General features: G+C 45.4%; 1 protein-coding gene across 3 annotated transcripts in view; it reads right to left on the reverse strand.

The window, feature by feature from the left end:
- Positions 1-21702, reverse strand: part of SRD5A2 (steroid 5 alpha-reductase 2) — a 44795-nt gene extending 23093 nt beyond the window's left edge. The window contains exon 1 of one of the 3 annotated variants that reach the window (XM_019500667.2): positions 21388-21701. In XM_019500667.2, the coding sequence (XP_019356212.2) occupies positions 21388-21686 (299 nt within the window). In that variant the 5' untranslated portion in view covers positions 21687-21701. Of the gene's footprint in view, positions 1-4773; positions 4851-21387 lie in introns of those variants that run through there. The other 2 variants (XM_059716168.1, XM_059716164.1) reach the window with 2 other exon arrangements.
- Between the last annotated feature and the right edge of the window lie 1297 nt (positions 21703-22999).

Raw genomic sequence — 22999 nt, forward strand, 5'->3', positions numbered from 1 at the left:
TGCGTACCCCCTGGGCCTTTTCAAAGTACCCCAGGGGTATGTGTACCTCCGGTTGACAACCCCTGATATAGTCAATCAGGTACCAGTGTTTTGAGAGGGGGTGCATCCATGATGTCTGCCATTTGTTGCTTTGGTGGAATAAGGAGTTTGCGATGATCGATTAAGGAATTCAGTGGCTGTATGATGGTTGCTTTGGACTTGGAAATGAGACAGGAGTGCAATTCAGCAGTTGCAGTTGTGACTGAGCAGGTCTACTTAGGATCCACTCTGCTCACCCTGTATGAGGAAGGGGATAGAAAAGATGTCCTAAAAAAGGTGTCCGTCTCATTTCACCTGACTGGAAAACCACATCCAGTGGGATCTCTATCTGTGGTCCAGATCAAATAGTGAAGTTTGCAACTTGGAACATCCATACCCTCATGGACAACTCTAACAGTGACTGACGGGAATGAAGGACAGCACTTGAGGCCAGAGAATTTGCACAATTTGATATTGACTCAGTGAGGCGAGATGCTGGAGAGGGACAGCTCACGGTGGTGACTACACCTTTTCTTGGAAGGTATAGCAAGATGGGGCTCCCCACCTAACCAACATGCTACGTTCCCCACTTGCCTTTGGGCATGCCCCCCACCCGACTCTCCTGCCATGCCTTGTTATTAATTAATTAATTATCTTAATTAGGCAGGAGGCTGCCCACTTACTGCCCTGATGCCGGGGGTGCTATCTGCAGCTCCGTACCTGCCCTATACCACAGCCCATGCCTCGCAGATGGCATCCAGATGTTACAGTGCTCCCAGCCTACAGCCGGACCAAGTTTAGGCCACGCCTTCAGGCCTCAGTCACATGCACATTCATACTGTCCTCCTCTCACTCGAGCCTCACACACTCCACCCTCTCTCACAGGGTCTCTTTCATGAATCGCCAACTTATGCTGCCTTGCTCCCTCTTGGAGTGGGCCCCCTTTGGCCATAGGCTTCGTTAGTCCATACCTTGGGTGGCAGACAGACCATCTGTTGGGCCTCTCCTGCAACCCTCACCAGGGTAGTGGCTAGCCAATTACCCGACCGGGTCTAAGCTTACTCTGGCCCCTTCCGAGGCAACACTAGGTGTATATAAATGTACGGGGCCCCTCAGCCCTCTGGTTCTTCTCCCTGCCTCACTCAGAGCTCCACACCGCCCTCTCACTCAGGGCTCTACACCGCCCCCTCACTCGGGGCCACAGGACTTCTCTCCCCGGTGGACTCAGGTGGCCGCAGCCATGCCTGGCCCCGCTACCTCCGGCGTCACCCGACCCACCCGAAGAGGGGAGCTGGGGTTAAGGCACCCCGACCTGCCCCGACCTGCCTTTCACTGGGGTGGTAACTGACCTGGCATTTCCTGGGGGCTCCCGTGACACTGAGAGCCCCACCAGGCCACCCACTCCCGGCAGAGTGCAGTTTTAGGTCATGCCCAGAACCCGGAGCCTCCAATCCATCCCCTACAGCTTCCTCCCTTACCTCTAGGATGTTCCATGCAGCTTTGCAGCCAGACAATGTTGTTGCCTGGCCTGCCAGCAGCAAAATGCCCTGCTTATATAGGCAGCCCTGCATCTAAAATGGCTGCCATAATCAGGCACCTGCTGGCTGCAAGGCTCAGGCCCTTAAAGTGGCAGGCACAAACAATGCCCTGACACAGAAGGGAAAAGCTGAAAGAGAGACACATCCCCAATCCTGGTCTTGCTATCAAGACCAAGATTATTGCTCAGATGAGGGAATGTCCAGCTGGCATCAATGAGTGTCTCACAACCCTTCATTTTGAACTAACAGACGACATGCAAGAGTCCTCAGTACATACGCTGCAACCCTTGATTCAGATGACAAGACAAATTAATTCTGTTCTAAACTCAACCATGTCCTGTCATCTGTTTCCAAAGAAAATTAGATCATTTTTTCTTGGTGATTTCAATGCTAGAGTGGGCAGAGACTCTGAGCTATGGAGGAACACTTGGAGAGGAAGGCGTTGGAGAAAGTAAAAAAAATGGAATTTTTCTCCTTAGCAAATGCTCTAAATCACTGGCTAATGATTCTGATAGGCACAGAGACCGGTTTTTTATTAGGAAGATTAACTGATCTGGCTGTGAATACAAAGTGTGAATCAAATATTTTTTTTCCCTCCTCTCAAATTCCTCCAAAGATTTCTGGATAAACCTGTGGTCACTATAACCCTTTGAAACATCTGGAGAAAAATAACATTACCCTTTCCATGCCTAAAATGCAGTTTTTCAGCCATGTCAGTGGCCTTTTTGGCACTGATGTACATTTGAAATTCTATTACCCCTGCACTGTGAATGCATAAACATATGCACATATACCTAGTAGGCTATGCATTGGTCAAGCAGTACGTGGCTACATACAAGTGAGCAGATTGACATAACCTAACAGATAACAGCCATTTACCAGGAGAAGATCTCTGCATCCATCCATGAAGTTTCTTATAAACAACTTCACTCCTTAAGAAGGATGCAAAACTCCCCAAACTTGCATGCTCCAGCAACAACCCTACAATCCATGGTAAAGGCATCAACCTATCCAACCATGCTGTCGGTCTGACTGATGTGTCTGTGCTATTCTGTGGTCTTTTTTTCTGCCCTAGTGCACAATTCAATACAGTGCAGCTGTATGAAGACTTCAAGGCTTTTTTCCACTGACTAAAACTGAGGGACTATGTCCATGACAAGAGGCTATACAATGATCAACCTGCTGCAGACCAGACACATACACAAGATGGACAGCTCCTGGACTCCACATGAGGGCCACAGCCCCACTCTGAACCTGTATATAAACTGTTTCTGCCTCTGTGCCCACTCTTGAGTTTTCAAAAAATCAACAACATTTATGCTATAGCTGTAGGCCTGCAGAATGGACAGCTATGATCAGCTTTAATAACAAACTAGGTATTATCATGCAATAGGCTAATAAAGTGGGTACTACTGGTGTCTTGGACAAAGCTACACACATACAGGAAGCCAAGAGACAACTTTCAACATGATGTTTTACAAACTCCTGGCAGAGGAGTACATGATACAATACCAGGAGAAAACTCTTACAGGATCTACTCAGGAAACACAAGAGAGGACAACTTCTACCTCCTGGAAGCCCAGGCTGGGCAACTTTTACTTATTATTCAAGATCCACAAACCTGGCAACCTAGGAAACTAGCACCATAATGGAGGGAGATTCTGCCTACATTAACTTTATCCTAGTCCCAGATCTTCCAGCTGTTAGAAAGATGCCACAGATTTCTTAAGGACACTGGCCTTCACTGACAAGCTTCCAGCTAATACCCTATTAGCAACTATGGATGTTACATCTTTGTACACAAACATCATCTAAAGCCAAGCTCTGCAGTACAACCAAATCTGCTCTGATCCCACCAACCAGGATGCTCACCTTAAGGATTTGGAGCAAGGATTTGTGTAGTTACAATACGATCCCAAAAATGTAGCCACTTTGACCTCGCTCCAGTACCAACCCTGGGACAAAGATAACGGAGTCTCTGGTTGTTACCTATAGTTCCTGTCTTGAACATCTGAGACACATCATTAATCACCTCCAAGCCCTCCTGGAAAAAGATGACCTTCTCTAAGTAGCCATAGGGGACAAATCTATCCTGGTTTAAAAGCAGCCCCCACTCCCACCTCAAACTGTCTCAAATAAAAGGCTACCTAACCCCAAGTCTCAATGATGCACCAGTTCTTGCAATGTACCCAGATGAAAGCCTAATATTAGATTTTTTCATTAATAAGTAAAGGAAAGATCTGTAGCACTGTATGGGCTTGATTCCAAGATAATTATTTTAGCCCTGTGGATTCATCTGAATAGCAACCAAATTTCAAAATGTTTTCCTCAGGTTTATCTGTAAGTGATATTTCCCCCCCCACTCAGATTATTTCTGAAGTAGTCACTGGAAGATTTTTTATCTATCAGGTCATCTAGTTCCAGCCAGTAGGTGAAGTTCAATGCTTTAGCAGCCTGACCCTGAAATATTGAATCTATGTCAGCTTTGTCATGGGCTCCTATGTATGGGGGAATCAAGCCCTGTGCTTCAATATTACTGCCTTTTCAAAGTTAAATGAACAATAGTATCAGTGAAGCCATCAGTGAGTTGCCATTAGTAATCTCTCTCTGTTTGCATATCTGTTATTAAATGTTTCCAATTTAGCGAACAACCACAAAGTGGGTTATGTCCCCTGTAACAGGCACTACTGGGAAGGCCGATTTTCCATTGGCCCGCCCACCTGTTTCTGGGCCAGCCGCCCACCTTCTCTCCTGCCATACCTTGTTGTTAATTAATTGTCTTAATTAGGCGGGAGGCTGCCCATTTTTCTGCCCCGATGCCAGGGGGCACTATCTGTGGCTCCTTTCCTCCCCTATACCGCAGCCCAAGCCTCGCAGATGGTATTTATAAATTCCACTTTACGTTGGGGTCTCAGCCGCTGTGGGCTTACTCCCCTTCTCTCTAGCTAGGCCTGTCAGCTACAAAAATACCCAACCCACTAATCGGGGCTTGGCTCCAAGGCTCTAGCTCTCAAAACCCACTTGGACTTCTGTGCCCTCTCTGGTGCTGGGGTCTGCTTGCCCCGAATACCACACCATCTTTGGCACTGGGGTCTCCACGCTGCAGTAGGACCCCAAATGAGGCCTCCTCCTTCCCCAAATAGCCTCATCCAAACCACCAGTTTAACTTAAAAATGATAATAAAAAAAAAAATAGGAGCAGCAACATGCCTGCTTACTTTAGGTGATCATGTCTCTGACTCACAGCGGGGTGTACTCTCCCGGACGAGGCTGCAGCCATGGTACTATGGTCATCAGGAGTCCCCTTTTCTGCTGCCCCTCTGGTCTTCTCCACTCGCTGTTTATAGGGTTCTGGCCTTCCCCTTCCTGTCACCTGACCGGCTGGCAGACCTGGGCCTTAACCCCTACCTGACCGGCCAGCCGTGGCCCGAAGGTTCTAGATTTAAAGGGGCTACCCTGTCTCTTAGTAACAGGGCTAGGGATCCCAGCTCCAGCAAGGATTTGAGCAGCGACCTGAGAGGTTCCCAGCTCTGCTTCCAGCCCCTCCAATCAGAGGCCAGCAGCTCATGTGAGGGTGGGGCTCTGGGAAGGTCAAGACCCCTAGCAGCTTGAAGTAGCACCACTAGTGGTGGATGTGTGGCAGCATTTCTGCCTATCATGTGGGAGCGCTGAGTTCAAGTCCCAGATGGGGTGAGTGAGCTAATAAGGAGCAAGTTTTCTTGCAGTGGAAAGGGGCCATTATGCTTTCTCCCCCTCCAGGTATCTAGGTCCTATATTCCTTGTCATTTGACATTTTGTATTTTGTGCCTTTTTATACTTCACCAACCAGTATTGTTTGCTCTGCTGTTTGTGTTTTATATTTTGTTAACCCTGTCTTTTGTCAATGATTGTCAGTGTCTAACCTTTGTTGAATCCTGCCCTCTTGGGGCATTGTAGTGTCCCCTATACCCCCTGATTTATGCCTGTTATGTTCCCAGTACTGTTCTTTCATTAAAAGGTATATAGGTAAGTCCCCATTGGTGGTCTGGCTCTGCTCTACAGGGGGATGAGAGTCCCTACACCTCCCACAGCACTTGTGCACCTGCTTCGATCCCTTCAATTGGAGAGGGGGAACCTCTTGGAGTACTGCCTGGGTTACATATGCAAACACCTACACACGGTCATAGGATAAAGCCAAGTTCTTAAAAAAAGAAGCTGTAGTGTCAGAAACATTCTGAACTGTTGTGCTCTTTTTGAGTTCTCTGCAACAGAATCGCCATGCTCTTTCCTGTAGTCAAAAAAGGAGTGAAGGCTATGAGCTGGCATTTTCTGAAAGGTGCTTTCAGTCTAACGAGAGGTACCTTGAGTTTAAAAAGATTGATGAGACTTTTCTCTGCACTTGCTGCTGCAGGTTAGGCCAGGGCTGGACAGTGGAACAAAGAGCAGACAGCCTGTCTCCCCTGTACTATTACTGGCCTTGTCCCTGCAGGGCCTGCCAGCACGCAGAAAGCTGCTAGATTTGAACAAAGGGGTACAAACTGGACCTGGGTGCAGAAAATTGGGATGAGAAGCCTTGGGATAGGGGTCAAGATAGCAAGTGGCTGACCAGGAAGTCTGGGAACCATATGTACAGACAGAGATGTGGGGTTGGGCTGGGCAAAGGAACTGGAGCAAGGAAAGACTCACTTTGGTTTTAGCCTGTACACCAGGATGTGGGCCAGCAGGTCAGGTCAGCTGAGTCTATGTGGATGGGAAAAGACCTAGAGGCAGATCTTGAGTGAAGAGCCTGGAATAACACCCAGTGAAGACTTATCCACTGATAACATTGTACTTCCAGCCTGCCTGTGCTTCCTAGTGTTTTCAGTATTTGAATACAGCTGCACTAGAATGCTGTTATGAGACTAAGCATAACTTTATCTAAGCAGTGATCCAGCAAATGCATGTTTAATTCAGAAACACAAGTATGAGATTTATTATTGAAATACATCCTAATGTTCTCCAGAAATAAACCCTTGATATTTATAGTTAGAGCATGTTGTACCTAGTGCTAAAACATGTGCATCTGCCAAAAAAACCATGAAAAATACCCCAGGGTCTGACAATTTAGCAAGACGCAGTGCACTGAATTTCAAAAAAATATATAGTTGCTCCAACAGAGTTGAGAATTCACAAGGCCTCAAAGTAGGAGTCAAACAAAAGGACTCATCTACACTGGAAACTGCATACAAGCAAATGTTTATTCTTAAAACTCCATTTATCAGAGAAAGTGCAGTTACTTTCCATAAACGATCCACTTTGGGTGATGCATCCAAGGCCAAATCTCAGTCCAACTCTACCCTACAGTGATTATATTTTGGGAAACTCTTGAGGAAATGTATCTCCAATAGGGTCTTTGTTGTAAAAATCTCCTTACTTTGCCTCTTCCACTGTGTCCAATTGTCTCCTATTCCTTAAAGGGTCTTCATTCTTAACCTTACATTCTTGGTTCTATTTTCCTTTTCTGTCTTTATTAACCTTCCTGTTCAGCCTTTCCTTTACCCCTGTCTTCTTGCACTGATCACTGTTCTTTCTCTAAGCTTTCCTTCTATGCTCAGTGGCACATCTCCTTCCCTCTCTCACCTACTGCTGCCACAGTCCTCAGCTGCCCCAGTGCAGGGGAAGCTATAGAGCTGCCTTGCCCATCCAGCTGGGCTCTGTGGAGAGCGGGCTCAGCCTGGAGCAGTGGTGGGGGCTGGCAGGTTCTTCCCCTCTGCCCCGTCTCACTGCGATGTGCCCTGCTAGCATGGGAGCAGGTGTGAGAGAAGGGAACCCACCCGCTGCTGCTGCTGCCATCTCTGGCTGAGCCTGGCTCCATATGCAGCCTGGCTGGAACCGAGCAGGAGCAGCTCTGGAACAACTCCGCGCCCCCTCCCCGCCCCTGGGGAAGCTGGGGAAAGCAGCTGCAGCAGCAGGAGGCAGGGGAGGCAGAGAATGGGAGGGGAGGGAAAAGGAAATGCCGCTAAGCATGGGAGGGAGGGAGGAGGGAAGATTTTTACCTCACTGAGGGACCTGAAGTCCTTGATTGCTGCTTCCACAGGCTGTTCTGCCTGCCCTGGTGGCAGGGGGGCAGGTTGGGAGCAGGGGGTGCAGCCACCCCTGCAGTCTCGCTCGTTTCTAAATATTACCAAGGCAGAAGCTAGAAGTTGATAGCTAATGAGTACTGAAGGAGATGCACAAAGCAGTTTAAGACCGAGATAAGCAGAGCAGCTTGGTGCTTAGATACAGAGAAAATATTAGTGAAAAAGTTAACATTTCCACTTAAACGTTGTCCTCTCCTACTTTCTTTTTCAGGTCTTCCTCCCACATACAATTCAAGAGCCTGATTCTGCTGCTACTAAGAGCTGTCCCCAAGCAGCAGGCTAACAGGGATAGCACTGCTGGTTGTTTTACTGTTACCCACAGAGATCAGAAGAGTAACTGCAAATCTTGTTCATTCATTAGTTTGCTAAGCTGCAGCACAGTGGAGAGCTCTACGCAGCAAAGATTCGGCAACATGCCACTGTAGCAGCTGAGAGTGCATGTCAGGAAGATGCTCTCCATAGCCACAGGAGCTAGAAGCACATTTTAGAAAGTCTCAAGTTGTACAGATGGTTTTTTCCACTGCAAGGGAATTCTTCAAGTCTTATTAACAGATTTGCTCCAGCTCCAGGTGTCACATCATAGTAAAATTCAGTGTCACATCATAGTAAAATATGTCAACATTTTCTAACCCTGCTAGCATTGCATTGCCAACATGGCTTTAAAAAGAAGTTTGACTAGTCTTATAAAAAGGAGTGACTCCATTTAAACTGCAAGACTAAATTCTTATTTCAGTTATAACTACATTTAAGCCTCACTGAAAGCAATAGGGATATATAAGTGTCTCAGCCTATAGGATCCATCACCCTCTTTTCAGATGTAGGATTCTGAAGAGATGGTGGGACCAAAGGGAGGTGTGCAACTGTTCCATCCCCCCCCAGATCCACTACCAATTTCAAATGTTAGCAAAACAGGAGAGAACTCAGTTCATTTCTCCGTGTTGTTTTTAATGCAGCATCCAATTGCCTTTACATGGCCAAGTTAGAAAAACTTTTTGAGACACCATCAAGTTTGCTATAGATATTACTAACACTAATCATGGCATTCTGCTTTAAATTTATAAAATCTAATCATTACAGAGTGGTATTGACTTCAAGTCCAATTTTCATGTGTGAGCTGTGGGTCTTAAATAATAATACATTTAGTTTTAACTTTACAACATTTGCATTCAGTATTTTACTATTTTTTTCTAGTCAGTCTCAGGATGTTGCCATTATACCACATGGAAGAAAGCCCTTCTGTCAATAATTTCATACTTACAAATCCTGTAGGTGATGAGCAAAATTTTAAGATTTTTAGAAAGGGAGAATAAACATTTAGGCATCAAAATGAATTTAGATTTCTAAATTCTTCAGCACCCACTCTTGGGAATCTTGGCTAAACATTTGAAATACAGTGGTCCAAATTATATTTGCCCCCATACGATATCACTGAAGTCATGGGTGAAAAGGAAGGCAAAATTTGACATAAGCAACTTAGATGCTGACTGTGCACTTTCATTACAAAGGGCAATTGGGTTTAAACACTGATTCTTTTTGGAAGAAAATAAAGGCTACCTTACAAATGTTCCTTGTGCTTTGCAGTAATCTTCCTTTTCCTCAGATATACACACTTACTTCCAAAAGATGCACTGAAATTAAGGCTGAAAAGTCAAGCACTCCAAAATTAGGAAGTATCAGTTTCAAGTTTGCTTTCATAATGTATCCCCAGCTCCTTTTCCAAATACTGCTTCCTTCTCCCTCTCTCCCAGCCCCACCTGTGGCTGCTTCTCTCCAAACTTAGGCTCCTGCCCAAACCTCAATCTTCCACAACTCCAGTCCCTGCCCATCGCATTCTTTCTGTATTTTACCCTTCTTTTTTTTTTTTTTTTTACTCCTCCCTAGGTTCTGTTGCTGCCCCTAAACTCCTGTTCTCATGCTCTTCATTTTTCTGCCTCCCCTCATCTCATTCCTCTACATTTAAGACAGCGTCATCTTTCTCTGTGCTGCCTGAGTACCAGCAATGGAGACTGGCCCTACAGGTGACAGTCTGTGCTTCTAGCATCCAGGCTGGCTAAAAGCAGTGATTGCAAGGAAATCCTGCTGCACAGGTCTCCTGGATGACATCATACACAGTCTCACTGTGAGGATAAGAGATGTACAGCCTAGTCACACTTCAGACCTAAGGAAGGCCAGAGCATACTCAGTACAAACAGCATCCTTTGGATACTTTAGCTAACATACTTTAAGAGCCTCTGAGCATGTGTAAACAGATTTTTTAGAGACAAACAATGTGGCTGAGTTTAGCTGTTCCCTTGAAAAGCTCTCCAAAGACACATCTTTGACAGTAGACTGATCCCCAACCCTTGCCAAGAGTTAAAGCATGGAGGCCTTAACGCTTCGCAAAAATTAAAACAGTCCTTTTACTTATTTTTTAACATGGGCAAAACAACATGTTTTTCCTTCTCTGACCCTGGTCTCACAACTGAACACAAACCAGTGGGCTCCCACCACCCCAAGGGTTTCCATACAGATTAAGGTGATTTTGCCTTTAGCAAAACTTTAAAACCTACTCTTTCCAAGATTATCAAAAGCCAACAAGTCTCCCATCTTGCTCCTGGGCTTTTGTCAGCCATGTACTCAGCAATGAGCTTTTAGTAACAGCACTCAGAGTTCCTCTACAAAGTCTTGCAGCAAAACTCTCAAGTGTGCAGTATCCTCTATTCTGTCACCAGAGTTACTTCATCTCTGTTGAATGGAGTAAGTCTCCTGTGGCCATCTGGCAGACAGCTGAAGGCATGTAAAGGTATTCCCATGATTTTTGGTGACTACTGCAGTCCATTCTATAGGTGAGTCCCTGTCAAAGTATACTTCCTGCTTTGGCAGCTGTTGTAGAACCACATGGAGCCATCAGACACCACCCTGGATCAGTGATATTTTACAAAATTTTTGTGGAAAGTTTCAGTCCAAGTTGTTTAAATCTGGGAAAGTTATGAACAAGTAAAAAATGGGGTCTGATAATTGTATGTCTTGGGTAACCTTAATTATAGCTGTTGTGATCTGCTACAACACTAATAAATAAACTCTAATAAATAAATAAAGGGAGGGAAGACCAAGATTGCCCTGAGAACATCTTATTTAATTTGAAAAGAGTAACCCTTTTCCAACTTTTTAATTTTATTTTACAGATTATGGGCCACATTTAGAAGTTAATTTAAGGAAATGGTATAAACTTTTATGGCCAAATGGATGTTTTACAGTGGGCTACTCTAGCAATGGGGGCCACGAAAGCACCCAGATAGATAAACTTAGTCTCTTTTACACCCTGGTGTACATTACACTTAAGATGTGATTAACCAGCCTGTCACGTCTTAAGTAGTTACCTGGCCACATGTTAGTACAATTAATGGTGTGATCAAACAAGGAATAAGCCACAGTTATTACACATAATGTGTAATAGCTTTATGGCTAGTTTCTATCGTGCCATTAATTGAATGTGTGGCCAGGCTGACTGGGGCTCCCAGCCTCAGCAGTTCATGGTGTACCCCTGCAGCTGACTGGGGCTTCCAACCGCAGAAGTCTGCTACTTGCTAATGCAGGGGAGCCCAGGATCCTGCACCTGCAATATGGTGTGATGAGATATGGTGCTCAATTTTACAATCGTGCCTCCTGCCATGCATGGGTGGCATGGCATGAAGTGCGATTGTGGGGATTGCACACCAGGGCCTTAGATTGGCCTTGTTATCTGTCCTTATATCAAATCATAGATAAATGTTTTGGGGTTTTTTCCCCACAGATTGGCTTTTTCTGCCTTCCCATGTAGAGTATTTTTATCTAGTTGTAGTTTTCAAGAGATTACATTAGTTTTACTACTATGTCGAAAGATAACTCACAGCAGCAGATGGGATAACAGAATCTAGCCAAGATTAGTATCAGGAATTTTGACTAAAATCTTATTTCTTTTTAGCAGTTATTACCATCATCATTAGATTTCTATTATTACCATCACCACAGTAATCACCCAAGTTAGACTGAGTAGCTAAGAAACACTAAGTTCTCATATAACTAGTGGATTACAGTATGCTGTTACAACATGCAAGCAGTTGGGATCTGATGGGAGCTTTATTTTACCTGGTATTGTGCCTTATACTGTAATATAATTGATTACATTGATCTTCCCCACCCCCCACCCAACATCCTTTATGCCCCTGGGTCACACACAATCATGTTTTAATACTATTCTATGATGAACTCAGATCTTTGGATTTATGGCAGTAGCAATAGGTTTGTGTCATTTCACTATGGGTTGCCTTCATTTTTAGATTATCATATACAACTGCTTCTCCTGTATGTAGTGAGGATGCTACTAGTGTGATTGCAACATGTAATTCTATCAATATTACTTATTTGACTACAACAGTTTCATAGTTAATCAAGCATTAACCTAATGATTAGAACACTTGCCATTCCCAATGCCATCTCCATGGGGAAAGAAGGCGACTACTTCTAGTTGTTGTCCAGATGGGTTACTTCAGGAGTGGTCTAAGTTACAGAGCAAAGACAGCAGAATTTGGCTTCTAGTGATGGAGAGTGCTGAACCCACCCCATCAGTAAATCATGTAATGTCCTTGTTTGGAAGAACCAATATTGTTTTTAAAAATGTAAAAATTAAAACTTATCCTAGACTCCTATGTATGCTACTGTTTTAGAAAAATATATACATCTAGCCCCAGTATGCCTCTCAGAGGTGTAACTAGTTATTTTGCTGCTCTGGGCAGAGATGCCAGAGGGGAGGAGTGCTGAGTGAGCTTTACCTGACCCAGAGAATCAAGGGCACCAGCTGCTGCTGCAGCGGCACAGGCTCCCCCGGTATAGACTGCTGGTATCCACTCTAAATCAGCGGCCAGGCCTGGAACTCTGGTCACTCACCCCTAGTTAGGCTGCTCTGCCTTTCCAATATGCCTAGTTGGTATGTAATAAAAGCAAATCCAGATTTTTTTTAACCAAGTCATTCTTACCAAAGCTTCTTGACATGTACAATTCAGTACTAAGAAAGTATTTTTTATGGATTATTATAAGAATGCTTAGAAGTCTTCAACTATAAAATGTTATAGATAAGCAAATTACCTTACAAGCAGTATCAAATTAAGCCTCTCAATATCCCTGTGCGGCAGATAGGTAGAAAAATGTGAGTTTTAACCTCTTTCTGATTTGGCTGTCCTAAAAATTAGGCACCTCAGTAAGTGACCTGATTTTCAAACCCGCTGAACCCAAATTGCTCATAGTTTTTTTAGTGGGACTTGCATATGCACAAGCCTTTTCTGTTCCATTGCTTTCTGTGTTCTTCTCCTTATGTGTGCCTCTACACAGACCCCCTTTTGTCAAACAGTACCCAACAAAGCTCCTTCACACAGGTAATTCAAATGCTTGAGTGGATTCATATGTATTTTTGCCTTGGGAAGAAACACATGCTTAACTATCTTTTACAGCTATCTTAAAGTGTGAAGGGCAGTGGTTTCACCCACCAGTTTCACCAAGGTTTAACCCACCCTATTACAATAGCTTTCAAGACTGAAGGACAATGGATTCTGACACGATACAAGTTAGCATGCCCAACACATACCTGACTTGATTCTCAGGGTTTATAAATGAAGCCAAGGTCCATCTCAGGGATGCTCCATGGAAACATCTGCACACTGCGAGACAGGGGTTGGGAGCAGCTCCTTCTCAGAAGTGGCTAGGTAATACTTTGGCAGCTGCCAAGTCACAGGGATGTACTCTGAATCCACCTAGCCATCATCATATTTGGCACTGTGAATGCATGGTACCGTGCAGATGTTGAAATAAGAGCCTGCCTGCTTTCTTGGCTGACAGTCAGACAGCCAAAGAACAGAAGTCAAGTGAGGCCAGGGACTTGTCAAGTATTGTCCCTGGCTGAGAGCTCCCTACCAGAACCCTGCCAAGGAGCTGAGTGGGGTGGGGAGAAAAAAAAACCAAGCAGCTTTACCAGGACAAATTAACTCCCCTTCTACATACACACCTTCCTACAATCCCTACTGCACCCACTGCCATAGGAAGCCTCCAGTGTGACTGACAGGCTAATCAAGATTTTACAATGCTGTCCATCAGTTTATGAACACACAATATCCCTGTACAAGCACAGGAATTGTTTATATGAAAAAAAATGAATACTATGGGAAAATTACATTGTAGTTGTCTCACTGTAGCAGCTGGAATAAAGTTGGGGTCAACTTATGACAAGCCAGCTCCACGCCGAACACCTGCAATTGCTCCAGCGACAGTGTTAGATAAGGCCTGTTAAAAAAACTCTCCCTTCATGACAAGAAAGCTGGCCAACAAAGCAAGTTTGCCAAATGTCTTAAAAAATGAAGCAGTCTTCCCAGTCTGCAGAAAGACAGTGCTCCAACCACAAGGCTTTTGCAAGTCATTCCTAAGTAAGATCATTTAGAGTTTAGTAGCTGTTATGCTCCAGGAACACAGTGAAATCTGCTGGTTAATCACTGGGAAAACTCACCATGGTGATCTTATTAGCTGGTGCACTGAATTCCCATTAGAGACCTATTGAGTTATACACAAAACACTTTGTCTAATTCATCATCTGTTAAAGTAGAATTAGTCATTTCCAAATGTACACACATACTAAATGGGATTTTCTCCTGATCTTTAGCTGGCTTATCTATGTAATCATACTGTTCTTCTATAATGAGCCAGACGGCACACAGTTTGTACTCAGAATTTTTTGTAATATTTTTCCAATATAAATGTCAAAAAGCAGTCTTTACTGTATGCTGACAAGGCAAGCAAATTAATGTCTCACAGTAAGCTGAAAATGGTGAGCTACTGATAATTATTCATGGATTGATAGTTACTTATCATTACCAAGCCCCTTGGAGTGACAAATTAACCAGATACTGATATGTGATACCTACCCTCAGCACGGATCCCTCACAGTCAGGGTTCAGACTAAGGCACAGCCCAAAGACAGGCTTGATACTGTTAAAAGATGGTCTCAATGCTATGGATATAGGCAGTGCCTCCATTTCTCTTCAGCTTTAGACACAGGAGACCACAAGGTGCTGTTATACCATTTCTGTGACATACCTGAACTACTGCTACACAAGTTCAGTGGCTCTAATCATTTCCTCCCTACAAGATCCAGAGAATTGTGATAGGAAAGTAGTCTTTTTTCCAGAGCATCATCATCTGTGGGATTCTGTAGTTATCTAGCCTCTGTCCTCTCTTCTTCTACATAAAACCATCTGTAGAGTTAGGAAGACAACACATGTTCTTCTTCCAACAATACACCAATGACAGCCAGCTGCAGATCATTTTATAGCCAATGCTAATGTCATCACATGGATGGCATCAGTGTCACAGTATCTGAAAACACTGCTCAGACAAAAGTGAAATGATGTGGTTGGAGAGAAACAAACATTCTCAAGACCTAGACCTCTTCCCTTCAATATTCATAGGCTCATAGGAAAATACAGCTGAGAGGAACAACAGGAGGTCATTTAGTCCAGTTTGCTACTCGAGACAGTTTAGTCAGGGACAATCCTATCCCAGCCAAGCATCTATCTAACCCGCTCTTGGAAGTCTCCAAGGATGGAGATTCCACAACTTTTCTACATAGCCTGGTCCAACGTCTACACATTCAATTAATGTGCACAAATAAACTCCAGAGTTTAGTGCTCCTGAGATTTTTCGTGGGGAACATTGCCCTGTCTCCAGTGCCCCAAACAGCCACTCAGCAGCTGCTCCCCCTGTCTTCGTGTGCTGCTGAGCAACTGCTTGGGGCATGGGGTGCCTCAGCACAGGGGCTAGCCCTGCACTCAGAAACCCTGTGTCCTAGCCAGCCAGGACAGTGTCTACACATGACATGCACTGCTGTGCACAAAAAAACTCCACAGCAGGGTAGTACTTGTAATTTACGGGACTACCCTGCTATGGGATTTATTAGTTTTGTGGGCCTTAATAGGCAAATGTGTAGACGCTGAGACATTTATTGTACAGTTAATTAGTCAACTGCGCAGTAAATGTCTTGTGTCGATGTGCCCAGGAAGGTCTTCCTAATCTCCAACCTAAATTTTCTCTGCTGAAGCTTGAGACTATTGTTCCCAGTCCTGTCCCCTACAGCCACAGAGAAAACCTCCTCTCCATTGTCTAATTGCCCTTCAGGTATTTTAGAACTGTTAGGAAATTCACATATCCTCAATCTTCTCTTCTCCAGACTAAATATAACCCTTGTTCTTTTAGCCTTTCTTCATAAATCTTGTTAATGATTTTTGCTGCTCTGCACTAGACTCTTTCCAAACTATCCACAACCTTCATGAAATGTGGGGCCCAAAACTGGACACAGTACACCAGAGGAGGCCTCACCAGTGCTGAACAGAGTGAAAGGGGATGTTAACCTTGTCTGAACAGAGTGAAAAGATCTCTTCCTTTGATTTGTAAGAGACACTCCTGTTAATACAGGATGATATTGGCTATTTTTGGAACAAGAGCACACTGCTGGCTCATGTTCAGTTTATGATCCACTGTAACCTCCAGGTCCTTTTCTGAAGTACTACAGCCTAGCCAATTATTTCCCAATCTGCATTTGTGCAGGCATGTTCATTGTCAGAGCTGTGAAAATCTTGTTCATGTCTGAAATCTCATCTCAATAGCAAGAAATCCTCTCCTCCTTCCATCTGCTTACTAGAATTTTTACTTTTGTTCCCAAGAGCAGCACCTAACCATACTAATCCATGAATTCGTAATGTACAGATTGTACTATTGTAAATCACTGTATCTAAAAGCTTCTGCCTATATAGCTTAGGCTGCCTGTGTAAATAAAAGCGTATCATTTCTGTGTTTTGTTTCCTCCAATGGCTACCAATCAGTTGTCCCTGCCAGTTAAAAGTCCTGTTCAATGCCTTAAAAATAAGGACTCAAGTTACTGCATCTCTCTCTGTAACCCTCTAAGATAGGGGTGGTCAATTATTTCAGCTGAAGGGCCACTTAATGAGTTTTGGTGAGCTGTTGAAAGCTGTACACATAAAATTAATGGTGAAGATATCGTATTAACACATAAATTAAAAACAAATCATATACTAAAAATCAAACATCTACTATAAAATACTTTATTTAAAAAAAATGTTTTCCCTGATTTCTTTCTTTTTTTTTTTTTTTTTTGAGTACTGTACATAGAGGCGATTGTATAATTGCTCAAAATAAAGGCTTATTCTTGTATATTGAAAATTAAGTTAAAGTAAAATAAACTCACTCATTCAATGGGAAGAATGAAGCCTCCGATGTGTGTTGACCAGAGAATCAAGATCAGGCATCATCTCCATTGTTGCAATGCAGAACACTGCTGCAAAGTGGTCATTGCTCATCGATGATCTATGTGGGGGAATATGTGTGTGCATGTGTGGTGTCTGTGCGCGGGGGGGTAGGTATGCATATGATATATTGCAGGTGTGTTTGTGGGGGCAGGGTATGGGGGTAGGGTAGGGTATACTGTGGGTATATGATATGTGTCAGGGGTGGGTATGTGTCGGGTGTTTACGTGGGGGGTAGGGAGTTATGGAGGTGGGGGGTGTACACATGACTTCCCTGCAGAAAGCCTTGCCTCCACCCCACTTCTTTCTTGAGGGGAGCCCCTGGCCAGGAGACAGATGATCTTCCATCCACAGGGTAGAGAATGGCAATAGCACCATGGCACCAGCATGTGAGCACCCACACTTGCCTCCCTCCCTCCACCTGCTCACTAGCCCCCAGGCAGGGCAGTTGGGCTGGGCCGGGGCATGGTGCAGGGAGAATTATAAGTCCCAGCAGCCCTGGGGGCTAACCTGGCTGCTGTGGCTTCAGTCTATTGAACAGGGTGGCCCCTTCTAACCTTTCACCATGTCCCCCCACCCCAGCCTCCCTGATGATAACCCATGGAGAGAACTGCTGCTGCAGCCACATGGGCCAGCAAAGTAATGCAGAGGCATGAGGGCAGCAGCAGTGGGGGTCTGGTGGCATGGAGCACGCTGCAGCAGGTCAGGCTGCTCCAGTACTATCCGAGTGTGGTTCACTTGGGGCCTGCCACACAGAGCGGGGCAGAAGGGCAAAGCTGTTTCTGCCCAGCGTCCACTGTGGTGCCAGCAGAGGCTGGAGCTGGAGCAGTATCCAGAACCGCTGGGGCCCAAATGAGGATCAGTGCTTCTTATGCAGCCAGCAGAGGCCAGAGCTGTCGCCTGCACTGCCCACGGGCCGGACAGAATCAATTGGCAGGCCGGATATGGCCTGTGGGCCACATTTTGCCCATTCCTGCTCTAAGAAAACTGAATTCTTCAGGGACTAGCAATTCACAAAGCACACGGAAGTCAGAACCAAACATTTGTGACATAACTGTTTAGTCTATGAAACAAGTTTTCAAAGAAGATTAATGTAATCCAGAGCTTGACAGCCCTGAAGGGTTTTCCTATTTGACAAGGTTTTTCAGAATATCTGCAATTGCCAAATACTCCCAAGGAAACGCTACCTTCAAGAGGAGCTTCCTATGACTAGAGGAATGAGAACTCAACTCAGTGAAGCCCTCTAAGGATTCCATTATGCTACCAAATTACCCTGGGGAACACTTGAGTTAGGCAGCACTGGGCACCAGAGAAAACTTGAGAGAGCTAAAATGTTATCAAACCTGCCAGCCACTGGCAGTTAAAAACCTTTTGCTCTAAAAATGCAAAGGATCTTTCTTAGGGTGGTCTTTTATGAAGAGGAGTGTGTATGGATGGTAAAAGATAGTACCGAAGGGCTATTTCCTTCCCCACCAGTTTCTGATACTATCGGGAAGATCTTTGGAAATCATCTGTAAGTTCTCACATTGTGGCATGTCAATGAAAAAGAATAAAACCATAATGATAAAGCTACTTTGTGTTTAGAACTATGCTAACATGCTGTTGTGGCTTTTATTTTGGTATATGCAAAGCATTCAAGTTAGTTGTTAACAATACCGGCTAACATGTACAGACTTGTATGTACTGTACACATTTAGGACTAGTCTAAATAAATCTGTTTACCAACTGGTATAAGGTGATTCAAGCCCATTGTAAAGGCATAGTTATACTGGCATAAATGCATTTATATTGTAGTAAAGCTTATTCCCATATATTTCCAAAAATAAGCATTAGCAATATAAATACCTCTTCTACACTAGGGAGATACATCAATGTACCTATGTCCATTTGTACACCAAAGCAGTTAAAGCCATGCAAAAACTGGGTTTAAGCCAGGTTTTGCATGTAGACTATGAAAGCATACTAATCCAGTTCCCGGAATCATTTCATTTTTATTAAAATATTCTTCCCAATCAATACTTCACACCAGCAGAAAGTGTGCAGAGCTCTGATGCAGTTTGACAACAATATAATCCCAGCATGCAGCAATCTCTTTACTACACACTTAGGAAACAGTGGGCATGTCTACACGTTCACTAATGCACTTTAGGTAATGTGCATTAAATCTAGTACCTCCACTGTGAAGTACTAGAAAATGTGCATTAGCCTATCTGAATGCACATTAGCAAAATGAGCACATTTTTGTGCAAATGATGCACATTAAAATAGGATGAGCATTAAAGTGCAAGTATAGATGTGCCCAGTATGTATACTCAGCAATAAATGCCCAGTGTTTTATTTCCATAGGAAAACAGAAAGGTTCAATGTTAAGGTGAGGGGGGCAGATGTGATGCTAAGATAGTGGTTCTCAACTGGAAACCTGTGAGATCCTTTCAGGAGTGCTGTGACATGGTAGTACTACCACTGCTTTATTAAATATCATGCCAACTATACCAAAAGGAAAGAGATAGATAGTAAAGTCATTTTCAAAAACCTTTATTGGTATTTTAAAGTAGTCAATGACACTTTGAATTGCTTGAAGTGAGAAAAGCGAGCATTATTAAAGCGAGAAATAGAGGTTTTCTTCGAACTGTATCTTTACAATGCCAAAGGAGGTTGCTAAAGAAGCAAAAACTCAATGTGCTGTGAACATATTAGGTTAATTTGACAAAGAATGTTATTAATTGCATGTTAATTCTAAGAGCAGGGGGGAATAGGAAATATGGAAATATTAATCAATGAGAAATTTCAAAATCACCAGTGCATAGGATTTATATGATTGAAATAGTAACATTACCGGTTTCAGTCTATTTAGGAGGGATAGTGTAGCTAATAGCAACTGGAGTGATGCAGTTTGTTCTAAGGAAATCATTACCTGCTTCAGAATTTTTGCTAACTCAGTACCACAGGATACGGACTACAGTGCATATAATCAGTAGAGCTCTGGAAGTGTTATTGTGTAGATATGGGCAAATCTCTCTCACCAAAGTTGATGTACCCAGTATAAGAAAACTTGACTTTGGATCTTACGATGATAGAAAAAGAGAAAGTCACCTCAGGACTGAAAGGTGAGAGTTATCGAGAGATCAAGGATGATGGTCTAATCTTCAATATCAGCCAGTAGTTCCAACAGATAATACTCATATTTGGTGCTTCAAAAAGGCTAATAATAAGTAAAATAATAAGCAAAGGAAAATAAGCAATACTGACTAGAAAGAAAAGTTTGGACAGAAAAAAATGAATGAAAATTCAACAGGTTTTTTTTTAAGGATCTTACTAGCTGTCTAAAAATCTGCAATCAGGTAAGTGAACTTTTTTTGGCTAATAGTTCATCCTAGCTCACTCGCAAAGGTATTGAGCCATGTAGATATATGGGGGTGAGGGACACGCACACACGACTCAGAACACAGTTTTTCACATGCACATAGTTTCCCAGTTCCCCCTATTGAACAGCATTTTGATTTCTGCCCGCTCCTGCTACCAAAACAATGCTCTAGTTTCATCCTCAAAATCTAAAGCACACATGAGTTCTCCCAGCTTTATGCTGTGCCTATACTCCTGCCAGCTGCTCTGTCCTCCAGTTCAATGGCTCTCAACCTTTTTCTAGGGTCAAGGCACCCTTTGGTAAATACCAGCTCTGGGCTTTGACTGAAGTTTGACTGAAGAAAAATCCTGGAACCGTTCTTCTGCGTGCATCGCGCTCAGAACAACCCCAGGGGGCAGCATGCTTTGGACCTGTGGATTCCCATTTGAAAATGTCTCGTGCCTGCCTTAAGGTGCACTCTTGATGGGATCTCATGGCACCCCGGGGTGCTGCGACCCCCCCCCCTTGACGTGCAGAGGAGGAGCGTCACAAAGAAGCAGATGCACCAGGCCACCACGAGAATGGACCTGAAGAGAGAAGGGAGCCTGCAGCACCCTGACAGGATCTCAAGGCAGCGCAGAGTGCTGCACCCCCCCAGCTGAGACCCACTGCTGGGGGTCATGAAGGAGTAGATGCAGGAGACAACACCTGAAGGGAAAAGGGAGCTCACAGCACCCTTGATAAGACCAAGGCACCCCAGGCTGTTGTGGCCCCTCAGCTGAGACCTGTGGCAGGCCGTCATGGAGGAGATGCCCTGGGCAACCACGAGGATGGATCTGATGGGGAAAGTGTGAAGGAGGAAGCCGGGACGGGGGAAAGTGGGAAGAGGAAGAAGGAGAAAGTGGGAAGCAGGAAAGGGGGAAGGGGAAAGTGGGAAGAAGCAAACGGGAAGGGGAAGCAGAAACGGGAAAGAGAACGCGAAGAGGAAAGAAAACGAGAAAGCGGGAAGGGGAAGGCAGGAACCTAGTGGGAAGGGGAAGCAGAAAAGCGAAGGGAGAGCGCCGGTAGTACCTGTAGAAGTAGTGGCCGCCGAAGGTGGCGCAGAGCAGGCGGCAGCCCAGCGGCTCGAGGCGGGGCGGGCCGCGCAGCGCCAGCAGCAGGGCGGGCAGGACGAAGGACGGCAGCTCCAGCGCGAACCAGGCGGCGGCGGCGGGCAGGCGGGCGCAGCGGGGGGCTGCCCCGGCCCCGGGCGCCGCCGGCTCGTGCTTGCCGTAGCGGGCCGGCAGGCGGAGGCCGGCGCCCAGCTGCAGCAGCGCCCCGGCGCCCAGCGCCCCGCTCAGCGCGCGCACTAGCCCCGGCGAGCACTGCATGGTCGCGCGGCGCCCCGCTCCCGCCGCACTCACAGCGGCGCCCGGCCCCGCCCCGCCCCCGCAGCCCGCCTAGGGGCCGGCTCCTCGCCTCCGTGACGCGCTTCACCTCGCGGCTCCTGCTGCTCTCTGCGCCCTGAGGTGCCTGGAAACGTCTCCGGTGGCCAGGAGCCCCCGAACCGAAAAAGCGCCGGAGCGCACGAAGATACGGACAGCTTTTCTGTCGTACGAAAGAAAAAACGCACCCGCCCCCCCCTTCTCTAAGGGCCGGATGTGCCCCTGTGCAAGCTGGCCTCGCTCCTGCAGGGAAGCTGCCTGGGGGCCCGGGCGCTCCTGTGTGCCGCCGCCCTGCAGCCTGGCTCCAGCTCAGCCCCTGCACCCGGCTAGGGGAGTTCAACAAGAAAAGCCAGCAAAGAAAACGAGCCACCCCAGCTCCTTATTCAGGTCAGTACCCATGGCGCACGGGCCTGGGGAGCTGCCAAGTGCCACTGAAAAACCAGAATTCAAGCTGGGCAGCGCCCTGCCCAGGAGGCTTCAGGAAAGTATCCGGATTGCAGAGATGTGTCATTTGAGGTGACCCACGGTGGGGCTCAGCCCAACTCCGATTATTCAGTGTAAAGTGCACAATGCACAGGTTCAGGGAGCTGCAAGGTGGCACTGTGCCACTTGAAAGCCAAGCTTTGGGTTGGGCCATGCCCTATTTGGACTATTTCAGGGGAGTCTCCCAATTGCAGAGGGGGGGGGCTTGGCATAATCTGGGGCAGATTTTATCCCCCAGTCCCAGCCCAACTTGGTTCCTTATTCAGTGCAATGTACTTAGCACATGGGGCCGGGGAGGTGTTGTTCAGTGGCACTACAGCACGCAGACCCGCAGGCAGGAAAAGAGGTTGCCCGATGTTGCATTTGTGCTACCATAACAATTGAAATGAGAAAAATGTGTGTCATGTTATATTTGATGATGCACCCCATGGGAATCAATGAGAGTTACTTCCACATAGTGATCCCTGGTAACGTCTCTGATGTCCAAGAGCTCCCGAACTAACAAAAACGCCAAAGCACACAAAAATAAAGATACAGACACTGTTTTTGTCATACGAAAGAAGAATGCACCCCTCCATCTGCTCCCTCCTTTTCAAAATCCTGGATCTGCCAATGGTTTTGGTCACATTGCCAAGTATGCCATGGTAGGGGATACAGAGCGGGAACACAGAATGGCACCAAGGGTGTGGTAATGGCAGAAAGAAGCCTGAATTTATCCAGGGATATGCTACAGCAGAATCACCCTATGAGGAAGTTGCCACAGTGATACATGAGCT

The sequence above is a fragment of the Alligator mississippiensis genome, chromosome 1 (assembly GCF_030867095.1).
Source record: "Alligator mississippiensis isolate rAllMis1 chromosome 1, rAllMis1, whole genome shotgun sequence".
Lineage (NCBI taxonomy): Eukaryota > Metazoa > Chordata > Crocodylia > Alligatoridae > Alligator > Alligator mississippiensis.